Here is a 20,847-nt window from a genome sequence, read left to right as displayed (position 1 = left end):
CCATTTCGGAGTCTTGCGCTCGCAATCCACTCAAAACGTAACGTTAGCCTACTACCAGAGAATGTCTAATATCCGTAAACGGGCTCTGCTACTACTCTTTAGCTGGCTCGCAAGCCCAAACAAGTGTGTGTGGCGTGCCTGTTGTTTTGTTTCCGGTATAGCTAGATCCAGTGTGGTATTGTAGTTTTCCAACGTCAGTAGTTGTTGCAACAGCATTTGAAAAAAACGAAAAAGTTTGCGAGGTCAAAAAGAGCGTTAATCGCGCAAAAAAAAATTGACGCTGTTAATTTGGGTTTGCGTTAACGCCGATAATAACGCGTTTAACTGACAGCACTAATTTAAACTCAAGCTTGTGTGGGGTCGTTGTCTTCAATGCCACAGGCTAAACTAGGTTATGTCAAAAGAAACGTTTTTCATTTCCGGCTCATTCAGTGAAGTTTGCTAGCAACATCAGCTAGGCTAGCTGGCTCGTAGCTTCTTCATACAGCTTCTCCATGCAGGGCTCTAGACTGAGACCAAATGGTCGGCTTTTTTTACTGACAATGCATTAAATTAGCTGCATGGTCTGTAGAGATCTTGGGACGAAGCTGCAATAGCATACATAACAGAAAGTGTTTCATTCTGGAAAAATTTTGTAAATAATTTATGTAGTTAGATGGTCCGAGGAGAATGCGTGAAGTTGGTGAAGCGCCCTGGTGAGTTGCAGTCATTTGCCATAGTTTTAGTACTAATCTGAGGCTAGTCTCCATAGATATTTATATTATGTCTGTGGATATCTATGCCTAGTCTCCACGTCTACCCAACGTGACGTCATTACCAAATTGCGCTAATATGCTAATGCTAACACCAAAAACTGGTCTTTAACACCATTTAGAGACACCATTTGGAGATTTTGTTTGACAATTTATCAACAGTGATGTTTAACCTGCAATATGGGCTTTAAGTCACGCTCAGAAATGTGTCATTTGCATATTGAAATCACAAAACAATCTAGCCGGGGGCACGCCTCCCCCACCCCCCGCGACACTGTCACCTTTTTTACTCTAAGGAGTTTGCAGGTCTGTATACAAGTGAATATTTCTGTGCGTAGGTACTTTTCAAGTTTTGGCCGTACGCCATCTTCTGGTATGTAAACGGTGCAATCTTTTATACGTGAGGCCCCGGGTCTACTATCAACCCTTTGAAAGATAGTAGCATTTCATGAGGCATCATAAAATGCTAAGTCGGGGGTTCTTGTGCTCATGTGGTCGACAGTACTGTGTCTTACCTGGGCCGATTGACAATTTTCTGTGCCCTGGGCAACAAGGCTGAAGGCCCCCCCCCCCCTGTGTTTGATGTGATGCTAGTTACGGATTTCAAAAATTAATGCAAGCGTGCAAAGCGAGCGTGCAAATCGAGCGCGCAAAGCGAGCAATTTTTTGGGCCTTTATTTGAGTGCAAAATAGTTTTTTGAGCTTTCTGTCAAATAAACATTTTACAAGCCGTTTTTCAATTGGTAAAATCTTGTCAGACAGTAGGTACCCAGCTAACAAGGGACATCCTGGGGACGTTCGGTGACGTTCCTATTTGGTCCCCTATAGGTTATACTGTGACGTTATCCTTAGGACGTCCCAAACTAACTGATATTTTTGTTTGTGTGTTATTCTGTGATGTGGATTGCTCAAGCTATAGCCTACTGTCACACTGGAAACGGTACAGTATTAAATCAATTGTTTATGTATGGTACCAATAACTTGCATTTGAGGGAAGAAATACATTATAGTCATAAATTATTTGGGGATGTACCATCAATGAAACAAAACATCTAAGCTGGATCCAGCCTATCCAAGCACCAGCTGCGTCTCTAGAAATGTTCCATACTAACCTATTACAGCACATCTCTCGCAGACGTCACAGCTCTTGACGTGAACCCTGTTGTTGAGTGAAGAAGTCGTTGAGAGACAGCAAAACGTTTTGATCCCGCATCCTTCATTTATAGCTATAGCGTTTGATAATCAATTCGTGTAAATATATCTTTAACTTAAGTTTTAGTGTTGATAGTTTAGTACTTTGTTATTGTGTTTTTAATAGTGTTTTATGTGTAGTTGGCTAGTTAAGAGTAATTTAGTGCACTCCTGTGAAGGTGGGCCACCTGAAGGACAGAATTTGAGGTACATATGTTTTAAAGGTCACATGATATGCTGTTTTTGGATGCTTTTATATAGGTCTTAGTGGTTCCCTATTGTACCCTACTGTATCTGAAGTATCTTTCCCGAAATTCAGCCTTGGTGCATAATTACAGCCACTACGAGCAGTCCCTCAATGAGCTTTCCTCAAAACGTGCTGTTTCTGTTTCTGTAGCTTTAAATGCTAATGAGGAGGAGAGGGGCGGCAACATGCGCTAATGTTGACAACGGATGTATCGCAGTGGCTCGTAGCCCCCGTTGCTGTAAGATGCCTCGAATTTAGCCATTCTCATCTGATCACCCTGGTTTGCAAAGGTGCACACGAATAGTCATTTCAATGAGGAGAAAGGCGGATATTGCGAGCCATAACACCAACAACAGAACGGTTATCCCAATAACAAAGAAGTATACAACACTGGCGTTATAACGTTTGTATTCACACACACACTTGATGCCATCTACCTTTACATTAGCAACAGTAACTCAGCTGTTAGCTGCAGAGCTAATGTTACAGCCACATTCTAAGGGTAGCAAGCTAGGTAACCATATACAGTAAAGCAACAAAATGATATAGCATTAGTTAACTTACTTGTCCTAGGTTTGTAGCTTGACCAAGGAGTGTTAGTAATGATTCAGAATTTAATTTCAGCAAGGCCAGCTTTGTGTTGGCTCAAGTTGAGGAAACAGTAGTGGCTGAAATGTTTGGCGCAGACATACAAAACTTTGGGAAGTTGTGTCGGCGCATTTCCAGCGAAAATAAAATTAAGATACTGGTTGTCGAGAGGCTTGGATGAAGGAACAAAAAAAATACTTTTGTTTCGATATGTACATCCATGCTTCGTTCGTTTGCTAGCCATGATGTCTCTCAAGGAAAAACCGATATCTAAGGGGGCATGTAGACGCCGACCAGTATGAATGAAGCAAACTCACGTGGCGGGTAAAAAGGTTTACAGTTAATTAAAAAAAAATGCAGATCAGGAGAACAATGAACAATTTTGGCAGTAATTAAGGTTACACCTTTAGTAACAAAAAAAGATTCAATGTGCAATGCATAATAGATTTTCATAGACATGAATAATTAGAATGAGATGGATCTAAAAAATATTACCTGGAATGTACTAAAATGTACTGAAAATAAATTTGACTGCTTTTGCTGAATAATAATAGAAAACGTACATCTTACCCCAGAGGAAATGTATACAATTTTCTGTTTCTAAGCATACTTCTTAAAAGTGTATCAAAGTGAACTATTTTCAAAGCATACTTAAAAGTACATCAAAAGTTAACTTTTTTCTTAGTACACTTCTTACAAAAGTGAACTATTTTCAAAGCATACTTAAAAGTATATCAAAAGTGAACTAAAAGTGTACTATCCATATTTGTGTATATTTATAGTATACTTTAATATACTTATTTTTTGTAAGGGTAGTTACTGTTGCTGCGTCGGACAAGCTCTAAATCGGATGCCTACACACTACTAGTGTCACTAGTGATGTTGTGTCTTTAAGGATACAGAAAATACAAAACGGCCGAAGCTACTTTTGGACAGGTGAAGGCTACAGCTCTAGCAAGTCAAGTAGCGTTAGCTCTACTGTAGAGTAGCAAGATACCTTTGGACAGTTATCTATAGACTAGAGCTACAATAAACCAAGACATTTTGCAAGGAAAGTATCATAATGATATGCCACGTTGCTACGTCAGACAAATGTTCACGATGAGTAGATGAAGGAAAGTTGATTAGCACTAGCTAGATGGTTGTAAATATCTGGATACTGAAGGTCAGGGAAGCTTTCCGTTTCACTTATTACGGTCCTAAAAATAACTCCAGGAGCATATGGATAAAATACACTTCCACTGAATGTTCATTGCATTTGATCTGCTGTCTAACTGTAGCTAATTCATGTTGCAGGTGTTGATTCCGGATGAACTGGTGGAGGACGAGGAGGCGGAGTAGGGAGAGGATGAGGAGGGGTTGACACAATTAAAATATAAGAAAAATTAATTCAGGCTTTTAAAATGCATTTGAATAAAATGTTTGTTTATACTGTAAATCGTGTTTTTTCTTCTACAAACATAATAAGTTACAATACACAATACTTAGCAGCAGCCTGTTATACTTAAAGTTGATAAAAACAAATAAAGAAGTTAAATTACATTGTTGAATTTAAGTGAACACATTCAGTTTAGGTTTTCACTATAGGCTAATATGCATTTTATACTTTGTATACAAAAAATATCCATTAAATGCATAAATGTGACTATAAATTAAGGTTGAGAAATTGATTCTGCATTTGGTATGCGAAAGTTATCAGGACGTCGCAAAGGAACATTCCCATGACGTCGCAGACAAACGTCCCCTGAACGTCCCCTAAATGTTATGAGGACGTTACATGGACGTCCCAGGGAAGTTTGTCTGCGACGTCCCCGGGACTTTCAGGGGACCCTACAAAAAACATCATGGGGATGTTCCCTTACGACGTCCTGATAACATTCGGTGACGTTCAGGGGACGTCCTGGGGATGTCATCTTGTTAGCTGGGTAAGAAAGTAACAGCTAGCTGGCGTCAGTTACTTGTAAAATGCAGAGATAATGTTTAACAGTAAAATCGTAACTTAGCTTGCACCTAGGTTAAAACATATTTAGTGTGCTAACATAAGCAATAACGTCAGCAAGTTTGAGGTGTATGCATAGGCTAACATTTTGATCGAACGAGTTGCAAAAAAGTACTCACATTAAGGAAAGTTAGGACTGCGTTCATAACATGATATAACATTTTAGTTGACATTATCCAGGGCCCCTTAGATGTCATGTGCCCCTGGGCAAGTGCCCAGTTGCCCAAATGGTTAATCCGGCCTTGTGTATTACTGAGATAATCAGATTATGACCGTGTTGAAGGTTTGACTCTGTGCTACATTGCCTTTTCTCTTGTCCATGAAATGTCAATGGACAAGAACAATCACCTATTCAAACAATCTTTTGGTGGCTAATTGATTTCTTTAGTATTATTGCTGTTGTGGTACATGTTGGCTAGCAGCTTATGCCATCAAATAGCATTACCTTTAGCGTCTTCTTCGTCTCCCACAGTTATTGCATATAACCAGTGTTGGGGGAAGTTAAGAAAAGTAATATATTAGTTATTCCTTATTACTGTTCAGTAAAAGTACTGTGATTAAGTTACATTATTACTTTCTGTACAAAGTAATGTTATTACTTATTATGTTACTTATTATATAACTTTTACTCAGTGTGCAAATTACGGGGGTTTGACCCCCCTAATTATGACTTGGACCCCCCCAAAAGAGGTAAACACAACAGGTCGGGTAGGGTCGATACATTTATATATTGTGCTTACCTGCAATCGTAAATATTCGTTTACGCACTGGAGAAGAAGTTGACCCCCCCGATTGTCATTATATAATTCGCATTGTCATTGTATAATTCGCACTCTGCTCTATTATTACTTTTAGTAGCGAGTTGTGGAAACGGGTCGCCATCTCTCTTATGGTTTAAAGTGGATTTTTCGCTATCTTCCAGCTTTGTTTCTCTGTAGACACTTTCGAGAAGTTTAAAGTGCTGTTTTTTACAGTAGATAATATTTTGTTGGGGCACAGTTTGCATTTAACTTGAATGTTTCTTCCAATATCTTCAATGAAAGCGAAATAGTGTGAATATTTCCATGCCAAAAACGTAACACATTCTGTGAACATGATTGCTGTTGTGTTTGCCTTCAGCGTGAGTCAAAGGCAAACTGTCAGGCTACTGCGCCCAGGGAGTGTCGTTTAGGCAACAATCTGTATTTATGAGGCTATTTAAGTCAATTGTTGAATTAATGCAGTAACTTGGACAAGTAACTCAAGTTACTTAAATAAGTAACTGTAATAATATTACTCAATGTCAAAAAGTAACGCGTTATATTACTTTGTTACTCAGTTAAGTAATAATATTATGTAACGTGTTATATTATAGCGTTACAGCAATAAATACATGGACAATAGTTGATTTTTTTGCAGGGGCGGTTCTACACGGGGGCTTACAGGGGCACTGGCCCCTGTAAAAATGTCCCTGCCCCCCCCCCCCCCAGCTGACTGAAGAATAAAATACAAAATAAAATAAAAAATCTACACTTTTTTCTTCTTCTAGTAGTCATCATAAAACGAGGAAGGGACATTGCAGCCTTTTTGGCCCCAGTAAATAAAAAATTGAGCGAAACATATCAAGGTATTGAGAGAGCTGAGGAGCTGAAAGAGGGAGACACAGAGATGTTTGTATGATTTTAATGTAAAGCAAAATGTAAGTAATTAGTTGTAGAAGCCATCTGTACCTTTGTTGGATTTTCTTTGAACTGAAGGTTAAGCCTATGACCCTGCTGGCAGAACTGTGTATTGAAACATGATTGATTGGTTTCACCTCAGTGTACAGTGTCTAGAACCGCCACTGTTTATTTGCGCAATCTCTTCTAGAAGGCTTACTTCTGGGACCCACTGGTGTAAGTGTGTCCCGCAAATAGCTGCAAAGACCCTGAAAGAGCAGCATTTTTCCTTTAGGCGCCCTTGTCATCAAATTGGACCGGCCACACAGGCTGCACAGAGCCGAGATCAACTCGCGCCACGATCAGCTCACTCTCTGCAGCAATAGTTTCGGCAGCTGGTCAAATGTTTTCGATAGTCTCTTGCAAATTTGGCTGCAAGATGACATACCCAACTTAACTACTCTAGTAACTAACAGCCAACCATGTGTTTACCCCGATAATAACCATATCCAATCAATTCTAAACATTGAAAAATAAAAAACCCTGATTGATGATTGCATTTCCTGTCCAACCGACATAGTAGTCAGTTGTTTCAAACAGTAGACTGTGTCTATTAACAAAGAGCGAGACAGACGAGCTGGCATACACTCAAGCAGAAGAGACACCAAAACCTTACATCACAAAACTAGTAGAGACATTTTGAAAAAGATTGACAAAGCAAAGTTAATCATCAAAGTTGAGAGGTAGCCTAGGCCTACATGGAGTTGTATGACCCACAGGACGTATTTTTCAAAGACTATGGCAAAAAAGTTGCCTATATATAGCCTATGTCATGTTTATGTCCCATCTCAGCTTTCAATGTGAAAAAGTAAAGCTCAGAGGAGGTGAAAGGCTTGATGGCCGGCGCAGAGAAATGTGCGTATAGTGTGAACAGCCTTGCGCCATTTGTGGCGCTTTGCAGCCAGTGTGTCCCAGGTGTTAGGTGGACCACCTGAACATTTTCAAAGCAGGAAAAACCCTGGATTATCTTTCTGTATCATGTTGGTTGGTGGTGCTGTGATAGAATTTTAGGACATAATTATAAAGTATGTGTTTCATAAGCGGTAATCTGTAAGCTCCTTTGTTCATTGATAAAGGATAAACAGTGAATGTATATTTTCCTCTAGTGAATGGGTGTAGAATCTTATATGACTATCTTGTAAGGAAAGAAGTCAGATTGTTTTAAGGTATTTATGATCTGTTGTTTTATGATACTTAACTAAGGAGTCAGAGGCATGGAGGTTGGGGGATTTGAGTTCTCGTGACCTGAGGGATTAGTTTTAGATAGATCAGTTGATCCAGCTGCTCTGATCTTTTGGCTAAGGAGATTGTGTCCTGTCTTCTGTGTTTGTACTATCTCCTCATTTAGAGAGGGAGCTGCGACATCAAAGGACTTTGGGACACTTGGCCTGGGGTTATATTGTCTTAACTGTCACTGACTATTGCTATCCAATCACAGAGACCGCTGCATTGATTGACTGACCATCTACATTTAGACATTTAGTCATTTAGCAAACGCTCTTATCCAGAGCAACTTAAAGTAAGTACAGGGACATTCTCCCCGAGACAAGTAGGGTAGGGATGTCACGAGAACCGATACTTACGATACCTTTCAATGCTAAAATAACAAAACACAAACGATGCCCATTTTTTTGAAGCACAATAAGCACTGTGAGCGCCGATGCCAGATGTTATCATCAGTGTTGCGCCTCTTCTGGAACTGATGTGTTCAGGTGTTTTCCCAATTGACGTTTACATTCAGAAAACCAAGATAGCAACTGCAGCGATCGCCCCAGCTCGACTTGTTAACAAGATAGGCACAAAAAGTTGTGTTTGGAAATACTTTGCGTTTGAGGCAGATGACCGTGGCGTTATAATAAATCCGCAGAAGCCATTATGCAAAAAATGCTACCGTGGTTTTCAGACCAAGAGAGGTAATACTTCCAATTTAGCAAAGCACCTGAAAGATCCTTATCCGGATTTGTATAAAGAATTCAAGGTGAATTCTGATTCAGTTCCAGAAAAGGCGCAGCACTGATGCTAACATCTGGCATCATACAAAATAAATCAATGTTCGTTGTGATCGCGGCGAATTTCTGAATACATCCAAAGAATGCACTTTTTCTGTTTTTTTTAATCTGTCATAGTGAAATACGTTACATGATGTTTGAGATGGTGGGCACGAGTGTTAACACGTGTGCCCACCATATCCATATGTACATAACATATGTACATAGTTTAGGTTAGCTATGCTGTAGTTTTAACGTTAGCCTATCCTACCTAGGTTAGAAGGTAAACTCATGTTAATCGTGTTAGCTGAATGGCTTAATTACACTTTATTATGTTGTGCTATGCTCTATTGCACATGTTTTGTATGTCTTATGACATTTGGCTATTTTTCAAATATTTTAATAAAGAAGTTCATGTTTCAAGTTTAAGGACATGGAATCTTAAAACATCCTTTCTTTTTTTACCGTGGTATCGAAATTGGCATTGAGAATCGTGTTATTTTACTGGTATTGGCACCGACTACTGAATTTTGGGTATCTGACACCCCTAAAGTAGGGTGAAGTGCCTTGCCCAAGGACACAACGTCATTTGGCTCGAACCAACAACCTTCTGATTAATAGCCCGACTCCCTAACCGCTCAGCCATCTGACCCCCAGTAGGGGGTGCAATCTAGAAGACCATTTGTTATAAGTTTATATAAGCAAGTGTGTGTGTGTTGTTCTGGGCCACTCTTCTGAACGACCTGTAGCTTATACATGTCCTTCGTTATGACGGGTCACAGAGTACTCTGTTTTTTTATGTTTTGTACAAACTAAATAAATTGTATTTGAACCGCCATCTTGACTATTCAAACTACACAGCACCGTCAGAATTTTCCATCACAGTGCCCACAAATTAAATCTGAACATCTCTGTAGGTTGACGTACACCTTGAAATAGATGAAGCAACATGATAGCAATAAACTGAGGAAGAGGTTGAAAAATGCATACAAATTTATGGACGAATGAGAGACACCAAGATTTTTTTGTTTCTTGTCAGTTGAACACCAATTGAAGTCAAAATGTGTGAATAAAGGGAAGGAATGTGATTGCTATAACCTGTGTGATTATTATGTGATTTCATAATGTTGTTGCTTATCTGTGTGTGTGCATGTGTTGTTGTGCATATTTAGAGAACACACTCCATGATGGTGTGAGGCTTACTACAGACCCGATGTTTTCCTTGGTGTACAGTAAGATGAGTAATCTCTTTTAGATCTGTGTGCTAGTCTCGTTAAATTGGAGAAGTTAAATCAAACCCAATTCAAGTATCTGAAAAGTACCTGAAAATACTGCATGTACTGTATTTCTCTCTGGGTCTGACACATGCACATTACAGTCCGGCTCAACCTACCCACCTACCTGTATGTGATATGCTTGTGCTGCCACTTCTGCCCTGTGAGGGCGTACCGCCTTTTCCGGACATTGAATTTGGACACCTCCCCTAGCTGGTCTGGGACCCCACACCGGGGCTTCTTCATCCAGCTGGAAAAACAGAATGCCATTTGCTAAGATTTTGGACTGCAACAGGTGCTATGATGAGGACATCATTGTACTATTTACAGCTAATGTACCTATAAAGTTGGTACGGATGGTATGGAAAAATACATTTATAATGTGAGTATGTGATAGACTAATGCAATATAATCACTCAATGAATGTTTTCACACAAGTATACTAATACACACACCAGGTATAATAAAAGATTGCTTTACCTTATCGTGTTATCACTACATCATTATCGATAAGAAGCACAAGGAAACAGAAAAAAAGTGGTATTTTACAGACAATGGTAACAGATTGTAAGCACGGAACCAGACGTTGTAAATATTCTAGCCCAAACCTAGGACATATGGGTTTGATGTGATGCAGATAGGGATTTCCATACAAAATGTTTGACCATTATTTGAGCGCAAAATAGCTTTTGGGGATTTATGTAAAATAAAAAGCCGTTTTTCAATTGGTAAAACCTTGTCTAGTGATGCCATCACTCCGGCCCTGCTCCCATCCATCCTCCCTGACGCGTATCGTTACGGTTGGGCCGCCCGGCCCAGCAATCGGTAGCCTATCTGAGAAAACTTTTTAGAAAAGACGGGCTATGGACCCAACCAACTCAATTTGGGGGAGGAGAACTCCCTCACATTGTACAACCAGAGAGGCTCTGGTACAACCCATGCAGAGGCTGCGATGTCAGAATGCGGAAAGTGTGTAGTCCATTTTAATAGGCTATAACTGACTGTGTTTTCTTCTTTCTGAGTTGTATGTTAGAAATTTCACAAAAATGTATTTGTGGCCGTCGCGGACCACTACAGGGGCACGGACCACACTTTGATAACGACTGGTGTAGACTATCAGATACTTTTTTACTTTGCTTAAGGCTGACAGTTCACAACAGTATGGCATTTACTCCCCTATGATCCAGCTGCTGAGGTCTGCCCCCTTGTAAAGACTCCTTTTATCTAGTAAAAATGCCTAACTTGAATTCTGTCAGGGAGGATCTGTCTCAAATGGGTCGATTTTTTCTTTCTGTTGCAACAAGGCCAAGAAGAAAATTGGGACTGTGTCTGGAATAGCCACTATTGTTTAGGGTTAGAAGGCTTGTGGCCATCCGTGCTGCATAATAACATATAAAGAAAATGGTTTTCTAATGCTCTTAAGGATTGTTTTGCTGATACAGATTCTACCAAACATGTCAAGAGTGATCCTCCTGTAGTGTGGTTTGCACGGTTAAGATTAGCAATACTTAGTTTATAATAAAGTATAGTAGTTCTTGGGGGCACCACCTCTGATTCGTGAAAGGGACAGAGGAAACCTTGTTTAATAATATTGAATAATAGCACTCGTAATAATCAGTCTAATCTTAAGTAGGGAATTCTATGAAAGTAGAGCAGATCATATAACGTGAGAGATACGCGAGTATTATACACAATGATTTATTTAAGAGAATGTAATTATAGTGAACACATACCAGATAAGTTATGGGTTAGTTGGGCTAAAGCAGTACAGTAGGCCTAAATTCTAATGAAAGCGCACTACACAATGGCTGCGTAGAGCGCGTGTGGAGGGGGAGGGGAGAGAGAGAGTGAGGAAGAGGTAGAGAGGAAGAGGCTTCTATAGTAACAATGGACGATCAATAGCAACTGACCTAACGATGGTCAAGTTAAATCATTTGTAAAATACAATCAAACATCGACAATTCAATCACAACATGCCAATATGTCACAAGTAAGAAATATTGCAAATCGCAGTTACTTTTGTCGGTTTAAAGAACGGAGTCAATGGTTCGTTATATCCAACGAATAGGAAACGGAATCTCTCGTCAAAGTTCCGGGCGCAAAGTGAATAGGTGCAGGTTATGAGGTAAAGGTTAGAGAGTGACGCGTTCACCCCAAGTTAATCCTACGAACAAGCGGGGGTGAACGTACGTTTGGGGGTTTTATACTCCAAAGAACAGGGGGTCATCCGTGTGAAGGTGACCTCTCTCACTGGTCAGTTACTTCCACCTGGGCGTCGTCTTGAGATCTGCCCAGAGGTGTGAAGTGGCTGATAGTTTAAATTCCATTATCTCAAATGTCCATGAAATGCTTAAACTTCAGAATAGAGCAATACAACGTTCATAACTGGTTTTGTTAGTATGATACAATTATTTTGATATCAAGATTGACTGATTTAACTATATCTGAAGGGGAGTTATAATCAAACATCAATTAAACACGTTCTAGGTAAATGAGAAAACACACATTATAACACATCGACTACTGTCATTGAATTAGTGTCCATGAGCCACGTAGTCCTTGAGAAACATGTTTGTAAATCCACGAAAGAAAGTTCTCCCTTATACTCCATTGTCTGATACTGTGTGACCATGTGGTCTCTGTTCCTGACCCCATGCTGGGTCAGGGCTTTGAAGCATCTACTTCTGGGAGATAAGGACAAAGGGGAAAGGACCCTTCCCCCTTTTCGGGGGTAGGAGAAAGGTGTGGATGGTACCAAGCTTTGTCTGTTGACTCTCTGCTACACTCCATTGAATGTGATTGTTGGTCCTATACTATGCTTAATCTGAATCCTGGAAAACCTTGGTTACATGAAGAGTAAGGGGCGGATGGTTTTAACGGCATACAAATATACATGTATGAATTTGCCCTGTGGTACAGATATTGACTATACCGTGCTGACCATGGTAGAGCCTTCAGGAAAGAAGATTTGCCACAGCCCCATTCTCACCAGGCAGGGCATAAAAGTATACTTTAACTCAACTTTAACGCAAACATTGCAAACAATCTACGCAAGCAACCTTCCGCATCCTCATTACAAGGATTGCAAAAATTGAGGAGAGAGGGTGTTTAATTACCCAGCTTTAAATTCAGATGCTTACAGAACGTCACAAAAAGCAGCATGGAATAGTGTCACCATGTAAATAAAAGATACCAAAAGAGTTAAATATATGCTTCTGCGTCTCCGTTTACGGATGGGCGGGCGCACGGATACGCACGGATATGGACGGACAGACTGCGTTTATGGTTCTCCGTAGGCTGTGGGTGCTGAAAACAATTCACCGCCAGAAGAGTAGGTGGCGCAACGGTTTTGTGTTTAGACGTTGTTGAGTGTTTATTTACCTAGAAGTCAGAGCAAATTTTAAAATTAGCCGTTTCATCAATAAAATATGCACATTTTCAGCAACTACACTGCCCATTTCTCGTCACATTTTAATTCAGATGCTGATTTACATGTACCGTTAGCTGAAATATGAATTGTAAAAACTTTACAAGCAATGGCGGTCAAAGGATTCTGTTCGTCCTACTATCACGGCAGACCCGCCCCTGATGCAAGCGGTATTTAATACTGACCAATCACAGCCAAGGGGGTCTCCGTAGCTACAACGGATAAATTCAGGAGGTGCACGTCAAGCTCTCCGAGGCTCTCCGAGGGCTGACGGAGAGCTCGTAGAGGGCCTTCCACGGACACGAGGGCTTTCCCATGTGTCCGTTTTTCGAAAAACGCAGAAGCATATATCGGCCTTTAGAATTGTGAAATGTTTAATGTCAGCCTACATAATCAAGTATTCAGCCATGTGATCATTTATTATACCTAGCCATCTACAAATATTGTTTTCTGTCGATCCCATAAAAGTACTGTTGAAAGCTACATATTAGCTCTCATTCGGTGGTAGATCAACTTCCGTTTCTGATGGTGATAGGAATTTGGATCATTTTACTGACTAGGTTCTTAGAATCTTGTTCAGTGAAATTAAAATATATATTTTTGCGTAATTTTGAAATTTTTGTTTCCCACGATTTTCTCGAGAACCGCACACTCTGCAAAGTTCATATTTTGCAGATGTCCTTTTTAAATCCAACAGAGTGCAGTGCCTCGATTGCCGTTGTTTGGATAAGCATTTCGACATTTCCCAAAAATAATTTGCTGAAAGTTTCACAACAGATCTTGTTCAGCCATGTTCAGTTCGCACCATACGCTTCACTAGCACGTGCACTAGGAGGCTGTATATGAAGCTGTATGATAACTTCAGTGAATTTTGTTTAGTTAATGAACTAATGCAATCAGGAATGGCATTCACAATAAAATTCAAGTTCGTAGTAAGGAAAATAGGGAAATTAAGTTACATTAGAAGCAAATTTGCTTATACAACCGATATGGCCAGATTAGTGCTGACTGCTGGCATAACATTGAATCAGCTGCTTTCATAGGGGTTTCTTTATGGATGAAATGCTGGCTAGCTAACATAATTACAATATAAAGTGAATATAGCCTACTTATATATAGTATAGATCTGTTAATTTTGTTCAATAAATTAATGTGTCTACTGATGTCAAAAATACCTGCACATTGCAAATCTGCTGCATCCCGGGCATGGGCACTATTCCTACCACTTTAGCCTCCTTGGTTGTTTTCTTGAGGCACGGATATAGCAATCCACAAATGGCATACGACAGGAACAATGTTCGTATGAACACATAATGCGTGATCATTGTCAGCTGGCAATAGAATGTTGATAATGTTGGGCTACACATTTAAAGACCAACTGCAGTCTAACCCTCAACGAGTGTGACATCCTTTATAATAAATACAATTTTGCTGAATTATTGAAGGGCTACACAACAATCATTGAAATAGTGATGAAAGTAAAAAAAGTCACGAACTATCAACATGGAAATAAATGACAGATTGACGAAGGCCACTTCAATTTCCAACCTTGCCTTGGCAAGGATCACCATCTAGCGATCGTTAGGGGACCATTGACCCCCTATTCACGCAACAAGTAGCCTAGGGAAAACCGGCTCCACCGTGATGCAAATCAAATAACATCATGCATGACATACCCAACTGGAAGCTTAGCATGTGGTAAACAAAACTAAAATTATGAGAATTTTGTTATTTTGTGATGCCAAACATGTGTTTGTTTATATAGATTGACTTGTTCAACACTTTAACTTTTGAAATATGCAAGAAAAGGAAAACTGTAAAATAAAAAAAATACAATGCCAACAACACATTGCGTTGTATACAATGCTTTTCATCAGATTGTGTCACGTGTACTTGTAATACAGTTTCCATACCAGTGCTTTACCCCTTCAGATGCATTTATATAGAAATATTAAGAAAAACAAATATAGCGATACCGTCTGTGCTTTAAACTATACCGTGATATACATTTTAGGCCATATCGCCCAGCCTTAATGAACCTATTAACTGAAGGGCATAGTGATGTGTTTGACAGACTCACTCTACAGTGTTCCTGTCCAGTGAACCTGTGACGTTGAGCCCATAAAGGCGCTGCATGGCAGCGATAGCAGACTGCATGGCCTGGGACGAGCGCAAAACCGACATTCGGGGGTCTGTGGGAGGAAGGTAGCCATACCTCTGGAGCCATGTCTGCAGAAACGAGGGAGAAAAGAAAAAAGGGTTAGAGGTACAAAAACTTTTACAGTGTTCAGAGAGGTTTTCAACCACTCATGGCATATTGTACATCAACAGAGCTCTCTCTTATGGCGTGAAAACCAGTGCCAGGAGAGGAAGCTCTGTAAAAAAGATGTGTGCACTTGCAAAAAAGATTTGTGTCTATGTAGAAAAAGATTTGTGTACCTGCAAAAAAAGATGCGTCTCTGTAGAAGGAGGCGGGAACACCGCTCCCAAAACCATCTAAAACAATCAAATATAGCAATTTCTGTGTCCAGTCAGCAAATAAGAAGAAAACTACAATGCTGATGATTTCAATCGCAAGTCATTTGGTAAGTAGTAAAATATATATGGGTATGTATCTTTAATGCAACATTTAAACATTATTCGGTTAATACACTCTTAATAGTATACATTTATGGATAAGGATCATAATGAGTGGAATCGTTTGTCATCGTATGTTAATATGTATATGGATATTTAAATAGACAACCAGTCATTAACACAATTGAGCACTACATGAACACCACCTTATGCCTATATCCATGAGAATCAACTAATTTACACGATTTGACAACACACATTGTCCACCTAGTGCTAGGTTTAATGGCTGGTTGTCTAATTAAATATCCGTATACATGTTTACATTAAAAAACAAGAAGAAGTTTTGGAATTGTTTGGACCAAGCGTGTCAACGGAGGACAATGGACAGCAATGGTGAGCAAAGCTACGCAGTTGAATGGTATGTGGTTTAAGGACTTAAAATGTTACAATACTGACGGATCTCCAAACTGTTGGGTATTATTTTGTTAGTAATTGGGTTAAGCCCAATTTAGGACCACTATTGAAGTGGATTTGACAACTGAGCCGCATGAATTGTTTGAATAGCCACAGCTTAATGCATTAATTACTAAGTAGAGCTCCTTGGAGCGTATCTAAAATATATCTGTGCATTATGGCTAATGGGGCAACGGACTATGATTGGAGCCTTCCACTGGAGCCATAAACGAAGAGAACACCAGGGAACACATTTTAGAAGAAAATGTTTGTAAAATGCACTTATCCAGAAAAGCTAAGCTCGGGACAGTTAACACTAGCCTGGCTGCCAGCCCAACTTCTCCCCGCCCCCAAAAAAATTTGGTTGGGAAGTTGGGTCTGGAGGGTCTCGTATTGGGGACCAACTACAGAAAACCAGAATCTGGGCGAACCAATGAAATTGCCAGGGCGGGCTTTATACGATGATGGACCAACAGATGGATCAACAGTAGCGTAATCACCCACGACACAAAAGAGCGCTTAAGTTGAATTCGTTTTGAACAAACATGGCTACCGCTGGAGATCTGGGATGTTATGATTCTGCCATCGAGTCTGTTTTAGAAGACATCGACAGCGCATTAATTTTGAAAGAGGAACAGAGACGCAATCAAGGCATTTGTCGATGGAAAATATATTTTTGCCGTCCTTCCTTCGTGATTCGGTAAAAGTTTAATTTATCAGCTGGCCCCGATGGTCGCGAAGAAGATGGGACACAATGAAAACCCAGTGGCCATTGTGGTTTCTCCTTTTCTTTTGTGGAGTTGTAATCCTAAACGGAGAACTTGTTCGTATATGCATTGCCCTTTATTGTTTCGCTCAAAAAGGTTGACCGTGTGAACAAGTACTCCCCCTGCCCTTGCAATTAATTTTACAACACAGGCAAAAATCGTTTGTATTCATTCTTCAAGCATACTTCAAGTCTGCTTGCAGTTTAGTCAGTAAAGATTTAGCTGCCTCTCAGTTTAGTTCTGTTGACAACAACTATGCGGCGCTTAACATACGTCACATACTCTGTTGCTCTGATTGGTTGTGGATCTATCCAATTGAGCGAAGAGGCATTTGTTTTCCAGGCTCATTTGAAACAGGCCCCGTAGTCAAAGCCCAACGGAGAGTTCTCAGACTCATATTCTGACTAGAATTATGAGTATGACAACGTCAGGCTAAGTTAACACGTAGGAAGAATGTAAATCTGGAATTGATGAGGGACAGTATGTAGACGACGAAAAGGACAACATGCACAAATATCATGTTTTGTTGGGAGAATTTATGGACAGGCACATTTACTATCGAATGCTGTTAAATGCAGAGGATTGCAAAGAGGATAATGACACTTGGTTTAAACCTAAAATGGCCCGCATCAATGAGTTTATTGTTGATGTATCCAAATGGTTGTCTGATTCCACAAACAGAACTGTTCCTGAAGTCGCTCCTGGAGACTGAAGTCGCTCCTGGAGAGTGTTTCCTCTGTCTCTGACAGGTCCAATAGGTCAACTGTTTCATCCACTGCCTCTGCTGGCATCCTTGCAGAGGCAGTGAAGGATGCTCTTGAGTCAAGACTAATTGCACTACAGGAAAAAACATGCATTGGAGGAGGAGGACGAAGGACTCAATAAGCAAAAAGAGCTGATAAGGAAACCAAAGGAAGCACTGGAACTTGAATCCGAGTTGGATGCTGCCACAGCTTAAATTACTGTGTTACACGGTATGGAAACCCAAACGAAAGCTTCGCGTGAGGATGCAATGAATGAATACTATGAGGAAATGGTTAAGAAATATGAGACCTATGGAATGAAGACCAGAAAGAGTTTCACACAAAAGGAACCAGTGCAAAGGACATACAAACTGTGGGTCCAAAGGAAGGATCTTGTCTATTATCACTGCATTGCACAGCACCAGGAGAGACACAACACATGAAAAACACCATTCATACATACATTCATAAAGAAAACACCATTAATTTCTTGGCCGTATCAGAGACCCATCTGGATGATACTGTTCTTGACACAGAGATTTCCATTGATGGCTATAATATTTTTAGAAGGGACAGGAATAAGCATGGGGTGGCATAGCATTATATATCAGAAATAACTTTCTGGCAACACTGTGCTCTGGGTTTATCTCAGATAATTTAGAATGTCTATGGGTTAAAGTGCATCTTCCTCACCTTAAGCCGGTGTTGGTTGGCTGCTGCTATAGACCTCCTGGGACTGATGTGCAATATCTGAATGGTTTATGTGTGTTAATTGACAGAGTTACAGATGTGAATGGTGATCTTTTTTTACTTGGGGATGTGAACATAGACTGGTTTGTGAATCAATGTCCAATGAAACAAAATATAGTTTCATTGATTAATGCTTGTAATCTGTCTCAGATGATCTCTCAACCAACCAGAGTCTTTACTAACAGTGCTGGCCATATTTCTGCCACTTGCATAGACCATATTTACACAAATATTCCTGAATGCTGCACTAAACCAGTTTCTTGATCTGTGGGTTATAAGTAAATGCAGCTTTGAATCCATCAAAGATTTGCTGAGATACGACCCAACTTCCTGTTTGCCGGCTTTGCTGCAGATTTTGATTGGCTGTACCGATCAAACCATTTTGAAAATCAAAAATAATTTTGATAGTTTTTGTGAGGATTAGGGATGAGATAAGATCTTAACAATTCCGATTCCTCATCAATTTCTGCTTATCAATTTGATTCCTTATTGATTCTTATTGGGCAGGGGGGGGAAAAAAGAGCATAAACAGGTTTATTGTTGGAATGCTGCAGTTCAGCAATGTTTTCCAATTGAGTTTTTTTTCAAATACTCTCAATCCTCTTAAACTTCTTCAACTTTCAAATCCTTCTTCCTCAATATTTTAGCTACAGCCACCATTTAAACCTTAAAATGTTGACAAGACCCTAAACGATTTTTTTTATTCGGCTTTTTGATATCTACTAAACTTTTTTCAATATCACTGATTATGTTTCATGAGTTTTTCAAATCGTTTCTGAGATTTACAGGGGTGTGTATGTGGAGAGCCTAGAGTGCTGACTGAACCGCTTAGAGCTTCGAAATCTGTTTCAAAAAGTATTTCTAGTTTGCCAGCATTGCAACAATTTTCACTCTTCATGCTTCATTTTTGGATCAATAGATTTTGTGTTGGTCGTACACAGTTGTCTGTGGAATCCAACCGACTTACACATTTTGTCAGAGCCCCACGAAAGCGAGACAAAGTCCAACTCTCGCCCCATAGAGCCCAATGCAAATCTGGTGACAAATTCGTCAGAGAAATCAGAAGGAACACGTTTTTAAAACTGCCGGTAGACTACTATTTCTGTTTCTATAATTTCAGCTACTAAAACGAATATTCTACTTCTTCTACTACTACAGTTTAACAGTTCAGCTTTCAGCTTCTCCCGCATTGTATTTCAGCTCTTAGCATTGTTAGATGATGCAGTTCAGCTTCCACACTGCCTCTTTTGTTTGACTCACACATTTTTACAAAATTCATTTCAGCTTGTGGGTATTTTCTCATTTCTGTATTTTCAGAATTTTTTTAAAATAATTTTAAATTAATTTCAGCTTTCAGCATTCCAACGCATTTTCTACAGGAAATGCACTTTCTAGTTTACATAAATTATAATACTGCCCACCATATACAGTATGTATACATACACATTTAAATTTTCCGTTGCTCTTCTTCTACACTTTTATTACCTACGCTAGCTTAGCTATAGAATCTTCCATTTTCAGCCAAGGTCAAATCATATAATATGACGGTGTCAAACATCGGCCATTCTGTTAAACAATTAAAATGCTAAGTTTAATAATGGAATAAAAATCGATATGCTCAGTTTAATAACGGGTTAACACGACAACGTGAACGTTTGCTGATAACACACGCCCTCCGATAATTAACGTGAAGTGATCAATAATGGGAGCATATACCGGAGCTAAAATGTATGCTTCAAACAACGGGAAAGAAGATAACTTGATCGACCATACACAATAAAGGCAAATTGTTTCACACAGTGACAAGTGGTTGTGATCACTTTTGAAGAGTTTAGCTCTACCTTTGATAGTTAGAGACGATGCGCAAACGCTATGTAGTCAAATTAGGGTCAATAATAGTTTGCAGGAGCAGAAAACGATTAGCAGGAGCAGAAAATGATTAGCAGGAGCTGAAATCGATTAACAGGAGCAGAAAACGATTAGCAGGAGCAGAAAACAATTTGTAGGAGCAGAAAGTTTTGCATCCGTAAAAAAAGTGTTGTATTATGCGAATTATTTAATAGTTTTCTGCTCCTGCTAATCGTTTTCTGCTCCTGCTAATCTTTTGCAGTGTCAAAATCGGGTCAAAAAGGTGTCCTATCAGCACGTTGCTTGTTGAGTAGCCAATCAGAATGCTGATCACCGACCGCAGCAGATATGGACACACAAAGGTTGACTAAACGCTTTGAGATCTTCCTCACACTAACAACGTTTGTAAGATTGCGGAAAATCATTCTCAATGTTACCCACAGTCAAAAATGCAGCCTAATTTCATAATCTAAATTTGCTTTCAAGAATGTACTGAGTTCAAACTTTAAATTGTACACGCAAACCTGTAAAACTGTGCATTTCATG

The 20,847-nt window shown here is 39.7% G+C and overlaps 1 protein-coding gene across 3 annotated transcripts in view; it reads right to left on the bottom strand.

Annotated features, from left to right (window-relative positions):
- Nucleotides 1-9,702: 9,702 nt before the first annotated feature.
- The window catches only part of LOC124465556 (matrix metalloproteinase-16-like), a 63,201-nt gene continuing 52,056 nt past the window's right edge, over nucleotides 9,703-20,847 (bottom strand). Inside the window, exons 2-4 of one of the 3 annotated variants that reach the window (XM_047017411.1) lie at nucleotides 15,603-15,659; nucleotides 15,244-15,392; nucleotides 9,703-9,986 (exon numbers count right to left, since the gene is read on the bottom strand). In XM_047017411.1, coding sequence (XP_046873367.1) covers nucleotides 9,860-9,986; nucleotides 15,244-15,392; nucleotides 15,603-15,659 — 333 coding nt within the window. In that variant the 3' untranslated portion in view covers nucleotides 9,703-9,859. The remainder of the gene's footprint in view (nucleotides 9,987-15,243; nucleotides 15,393-15,602; nucleotides 15,660-20,847) is intronic. The other 2 variants (XM_047017409.1, XM_047017410.1) reach the window with 2 other exon arrangements.

The sequence above is a fragment of the Hypomesus transpacificus genome, unplaced genomic scaffold (genome assembly GCF_021917145.1).
Source record: "Hypomesus transpacificus isolate Combined female unplaced genomic scaffold, fHypTra1 scaffold_60, whole genome shotgun sequence".
Lineage (NCBI taxonomy): Eukaryota > Metazoa > Chordata > Actinopteri > Osmeriformes > Osmeridae > Hypomesus > Hypomesus transpacificus.
Note: the sequence above shows the minus strand (reverse complement) of the source record. Positions and strands in the feature narration are given on the sequence as shown.